General features: G+C 58.3%; 1 protein-coding gene across 14 annotated transcripts in view; it reads right to left on the bottom strand.

Moving 5' to 3' along the window:
* Window positions 1–6,000, bottom strand: part of PHLDB1 (pleckstrin homology like domain family B member 1) — a 49,628-nt gene that overhangs the window by 37,630 nt on the left and 5,998 nt on the right. For all 14 annotated transcript variants that reach the window (XM_032427838.1, XM_032427841.1, XM_032427840.1 and 11 more), the window contains 3 exons: window positions 5,237–5,317; window positions 4,457–4,580; window positions 3,333–3,503 (listed from right to left, as the gene is read on the bottom strand). In XM_032427838.1, coding sequence (XP_032283729.1) covers window positions 3,333–3,503; window positions 4,457–4,580; window positions 5,237–5,296 — 355 coding nt within the window. In that variant the 5' untranslated portion in view covers window positions 5,297–5,317. The remainder of the gene's footprint in view (window positions 1–3,332; window positions 3,504–4,456; window positions 4,581–5,236; window positions 5,318–6,000) is intronic.

Here is a 6,000-nt window from a genome sequence, read left to right as displayed (position 1 = left end):
TGAAGGAAAATGGAAGAACCATATAGGGTTAAATGCAAAATAGGGGAAGGCTTTAAGAAAAAAATCTCCTCAGGAAGAATGATTCATCGGTCTGGAAACTGTGACAGCCAGCTGGACAGACCCAGACAGACACGGAGGATGCCCGCCAGTGAGAAATAGGGCAGGAGGCAGGCGCAAAGAAGGGAGCAGCTAGACGCTTTTGCTTTTTCTCTCCTTCTTTTGATCTTTATCTTATAGCAGAGGACAGTTGGAAGCTTTGCTCCCATTTTACAGAAGGGAGAACTGATAATTGGGTGGGAGAGGAAGAGGCTCAGTGTCCTGGATCCCCGAGGGAGATAGCTGGATTACCCAGGAAGCCCAGCTCCCCGGCCACATTCCAGGGAGCCCCCCTCTTATGGCCTTCACACAAGCCCCTACCCACCAATGAGGGGCTTAGGGAGGGAAGGAGGCGTGGAGACTGGGCTGGCAGTGAATGCTGGGAGTGGATGGGGACCTACTGTCTAGACAGCCTGGGCCCTGAGCTGTGTGGCTTTCTGGGTCTTCCCCTGGTCTGTCCCCTCCCAGAGCTTTCATGTGGTCTGGCGCTGTGGTCCCAGGGTGGGGCAGCCTGGCCGACTGAGATTCCTTCCTATTTCCTTGCTCACATTCCCAGCTCTACCTCTTGCTCCATAGAAAAGAGGACAGCGTGTGATGTGCCAGAACACCGGGGTATGGAGGTGGGATCGGGCTCGTCCTCGGCTCCCTCACGTCACGCTGCCGTGTCCGCAGCTTTAGCGAAAGCTAAAGGCTGACGTCTGCTTTCTGCCTGCTCCCCCCCCCCCCCCGCACACCCCCGAGCCCAGGCATGGTCCTGCTGGAAGAGCCTGTCACTGCCATCTCTACTCCTCATGACATGTGCCTCCCCAAGTTGCCTCTGGCTGGCACGGTGCCCAGAATGATGCATCTATGGATGGCCTATCCGGGCCAGAACGGGCTCCTTGTTCTTTGTAGGGTAGCCCTCTGTTTTTCAAAGAGGAGGGTCCTCCTATAAGGCTGGGGCAGGGGAACAAGACAGGGAACACGATCCTCTTGTACATATGCCCACAGATAGGCACGGGGCCAGTGAGTTCTCAAACCCACCTGGGACTGCACACATGGACCCTTTGGTACCATCAGTCCTGAGTTCACCCCCGTCCCCCACGTGAACACGCTGATCCATAAACACAAGGAAAGACACAAACAGCGATACACAAGCCCAGAGTCACAAACACATCCGGAGATCTATAAACACACTCCAGTTACACAGACACACAGAGATAGCACATGCACCCCCCCCCTCCCGAGCCACCCAGTTTCCAGGGAAACGCACTCCCAAGAATGTCCGGAGTGGGGCCCGGCAGGGCTGGGCTTGGTGCCTTGCTCCAGAGATGAGACAAGGAAAGCCTCAGCTCCCGGGAGCCCAGGGGAGGGGGAGTGCTAGGGAGAAGAACACCCGCTCCTTTGTGCCTCTGCATACCCCTCCCAGGGCCACCAAGCTCCTGAGACGGCAAGCCCCTGAGACGGCAAGCCCAGACAAGGAGGCTATGGGAGTGGGAGGGAGCCAAAGGGAAGGGGGTTTAGGGTCAGAAGAGAGTGGGAGGGTACATACTTGGCAGGGTGGGCCCTTGGCTGGGGAAGAGTTAGAGGTCACCCGGGCCACAGGAAATGCCTAAGAATTCCATCTTGACCCAGGCCCTCCCTCTTCTCAGGGAGCTAAATGATGCTCTGGAAAGACTGCACACGAGGGCCCTACAGAGCATCCGTACCTCCACCCTGCTCACAACACACGTGTTCTTGCCCATGGATGCGAGGGATCTGGGGCTGGGGGAGTAAGGGCTGGGCTCTTTCTCTAGCCTTCTTTGAACTCTGCCCCTCCCTCTCCTTGCTGCTCTTCTAGCTCACTTCCACACACCCAAATCTTGGGGACGATGTTCTCTTGGAGGTTGAATGGGACTGTCAAGAACCAGATGGCATAGGGATGCCTGGGTGGCTCAGTCAGTTAAGTGTCTGCCTTCGGCTCGGGTCGTGATCCCAGGGTCCTGGGATCGAGTCCCACATCAGGCTCCTTGCTCAGCGGGAGGCCTGCTTCTCCCTCTCCCTCTGCAGCTTCCCCTGCTTGTGCTCTCTCTCTCTCTCTGACAAATAAATAAAAAAATCTTTTTAAAAAAAAAAGAACCAGATGGCATCACAGCCAAAGCCCCAATTTATGGGGGTTCTTCCTCTCATCTGGAGTCAGACAACTTGAAGCCCCAGAAGAGGCAAGGGCCTGCTTGCTGCGGCTGCCACTGGTGGACCTGCGGCCCTGAAGCCACATGTCCCCCTCACGCTCCCAAGGGCAGGAAGAAAGGAGTAGGGCAAGATTGGGTCTCCTGGGTCAGCTGTGAAGGGAGTCGCATCTAAAGAGAGCCTAAGGGATGTGAACAGAAGGACAGAGGGAAACAAAAGAATGAGTGGGATTTCCACTGCCAAGGAGCTTCCAGCCGGAAAGAGGAGTGAGTCCCCAGAAAACAGCGGCGGGACGTTAGTCCTCCCGCTCAGAGCCAGGCTTGGCCCACAGCTCCCAGCCTCGCATCAACCCCACCTCTACCCCCCACCCCAAGCCTGCTTTGCTCACTCCCCTAATGTGACGATTCACTGTGTAAGTGGATGCCCAGGGCAGACACACCTGGTCTGTCGAAGTGCCACCTGGGCCGACCCCTAAACTGCCCGGTCACCATAGGAACTAGGGGCCCCGGTTTTCAGAGCCACCTGACACAACGGAATGGCCTGTGACTCTGGGGAACAGGGTGGTAACCATATTCATGACCCCAAAGCTACTGTCAATGGTGTTTTACCCGGAGTGAGCGTGTCCTCAGCTCTCACCTTTGCTCCATCCCCATCAGGGGGTACTGGCCTCCCTCTCCACCTCTGAGTCTTTTCAGACCGACTCCCTCTTGGCATCACGGAGCAACGCCAGGGTTGTCCTCACTGTCGCTCCAACTGCTCTCCCTTAACCATCACTAATGACCACTCTGCCGCTCCCCCAACCCCGCCCTTTGAATGCGGTCATCAGAACCTCTCCCCCCATGTCCCCCCACCGAAGAGGTGAGCGGAGAAGAAAAGCAGGCTGAAGACAAATCTGGATGCTAGAGGGATTTGGGATGTTCTTGAGGCACGTCCAGACGCACCTGAGCACCCCACGGGCTCCGGCCCCGGCGGTTACCATGGCAACCTCCACAGCAGGCTTCCCCAGCCCCTGGCCCAGGCTCTTCTGTTAACAGAGACCGATGCCTCTGGCTGGGGGGGGCGGGGAGGGGGAGGTCGGCGGGCCTTACCCTGAGTGAGCCGGGTGGGCTGCCGGGCAGGGAGCCCATCAATACTGCAGACATTGCCACAAGGGTAGAGGGTGAGGGTGCCCCGCACGTTCTCGATGTAGCAGTGCTCTGGAGCCAGGCCCGGCCCCTGCAGTGAGATGTCCCTGGCCGCGGAGCCAATCACTGTCTTCCCTGAAGCCGGAAGGCAAACTGAGTCAGAGGCTGGGCGGGGAGGGCAGCAAAGGAAATATAAGCCCACCTCCTCCTTGACGAAGGGTCGAGGCCTCCTACCGGCCGCCCCTTTTGGCCCCCTGAGCCTGGTGGGGACAGTCAGGGGTAGGAACTCTGGGAGAAAACTCTGGCTCGCAGATGGGGGGACCCGGAGGGCACAGAGCATCCAGGCTCCATGGACAGAGAAGGGGAACTTCTTTTCTGCAGACCTTCCTTTAGTCCCTCCAACTCCTCGCCCCCAAGTCCTTTTCCTCCTTCATCCCGCTCCCCACTCTGTTCCTCCAAATCTGCCATCTCTCATTCTTCTCTCCCCCGCCTTCTGCACCTGCAACCCTCGCCCTTCCTCGCTCCCCTCCCTGCTGCAGCTTGCTCAGCTCCCCCTGGCAGAGCCCCCGGGACTGGTATTTGGAGAATGTGGGGAATGTAGAATCACCCAGGCAACAAGTGCAGCCCGGGGAGAAGCCAGGCAGGGCAGAAGCCACCAGGGAAGGGGGCCGGGCCAGGGCCTTATCTTGGGAGGTCTGCCCCTACTCCAGGCCCTCCGGGCCCTCCGGCCCTCCGCTCCACAGGTACCTGCTCCCACACCAGGCATTGCCCTGGAACGGGGCCCCTTTCTTCTTGGCCACACTGGTTGCTAAGAGCAATGGACTCTCCTGTTTCAGTGCTCTCCTCGTTTCTAAACTGATCTTTAATCGCAGTCCCGGAGCCAGATTATCTACCAAAGAGGGCCAGGCAGTCCAGGGGGGCCGGGCCAAGGGGGGCAAGCTGGTGGAGTGGGGTGGTACAGCCTCGCATCTGGGAGAGGCGAACATGGCGGACAAAGGGCAGAAGGGCCCCAGCACACGCCTGGGATCAGGGGCAGAAATGTCTGGAAGGACAGAGGGGTGGCAGGGGGGCCGCCCCTCCAGACTTACCTTCCTCCAGAGGCAGAAGGGTGATAGCCGTGCTGAGCCGCCCGCTGCCCAGGCTCACCAGATGTGGTTTGTCCGTTTGCACTTTCAGCCCTTTGCCTGTCTCGATCAGGTCCAAGGGCCCTTTCTGCAGGTAGTGGGGGTGAGGGATGAGCATCATGAGAGACTTCAGGCCAGACCCTGAGCACCCAGTCACACTGACACTCTCTCCGGCACTTGCCCTCTCCAAAGGGCTCCAAAGGGCTCTGAGGGTGTCGGAAAGGCTCAGCACAAAATCTTGCACGGAGCATTATTACACTAAACTGTAATGAGATCTGAATCTAGGCCACTAACTCGTCCCACTGGATTTATCTCAAGTCTTGGCTTAACTGCCCCTTTTGTCTATTAAGACAGAAACAAGGAGAAAGTGAGGGGAGCAGGCGGGTGCTGGGGAGGAGAAGGGGTGCCGCAGAGGAGGGCCAATGCAGACTTGTCGCTGTAGACTTGTCCGTGGCCATCCCCTTGGCCATTGCTTGCCTCCGTGAAACTAAATCGCAACGGAGGGCAGGGCCACGGATCGAGGAGAGGGACACAGCCCAGGGTCAATCTGTAAGCCACTTCCTGACTTCCAAAGGGTATATTCTGGGTGAACCAATTAACCTGATTCAGATAAAGACTTAGCTGTTAATAGGCTTGGGACCTGGGGAAGGGCTCTCATCCCTGGGCTGGGGCCACAGGTGGGGAAAGGAGCCAAACCCACCCTCTCCAACAGCCCTCTTGCCCCCTGGCCTTGACCCCACTCACCTTTACCATTGCTTGGGTCTTGCATCCAGGGCCTCCCTGGTTCCTGTTAACAGCGTCCATGGTCCTGGGGCTCCAGAGCTCCTGGGGACACGGCAGAAGGCGGGTGTTGGTGGGGAGGCCAGGGGAGGAAAGGGAAAGGAGTAGGCTCTGTGGCCAGGTTCTCGGGGGGGGGGGGCGGTACCAGTCACCCTCATTCCCAGCAGGCTCATGCAGAAGAAAAAGTGCGGGTAGCTCAGGAGCTTCGGGGCTGGGGGGGGGGGGGGCGGGGGGGAAGCAGTGCCTCATCTACGGCCCCACACAGACACCCAGCACACAGTCCTGGCCCTTGCCACCATAAGCCCAAAGACCCCTAGAGGCCCAGCCTCTATTTCTCTGCTTTCTTGCCTCTGACACCCAGGAGCCAGGCTTTGGCGGCAGCCTCACACATCTGGAGCCAGAGGTAGGGTGGGGGAAATTACCTCAGTGAGGGAAGCCGGTCCAAGGAACTCCCCCAGGGACACTGGTAGCCAGAGACCCCCCCAGGCTGGGCTGAGGAGGAGCTCCCTCCCTGTACCCTTCCCACTCTGCCTCTCCCTTTGTCTCTTTTCCCCCCAGGGGTCTCAACAGGCTGTCTGCTTAAAGGAGACACCACAGGCAAAACTCAACCATTCCTACCTTCTGTATGTCTCAACTCCTACACCTTCTCTTCCCCAGAAAGCAGTCTCACCCCCAGACAATCAGCAAAAAAACCCCTCAGTGGTGACTAATAGCAGGAATACAGTTTT

This window comes from Phoca vitulina, unplaced genomic scaffold, assembly GCF_004348235.1.
Source record: "Phoca vitulina isolate PV1807 unplaced genomic scaffold, GSC_HSeal_1.0 scaffold38, whole genome shotgun sequence".
NCBI classification, from domain to species: Eukaryota; Metazoa; Chordata; class Mammalia; order Carnivora; family Phocidae; genus Phoca; species Phoca vitulina.
This window is presented reverse-complemented; position numbering and strand designations above follow the sequence as displayed.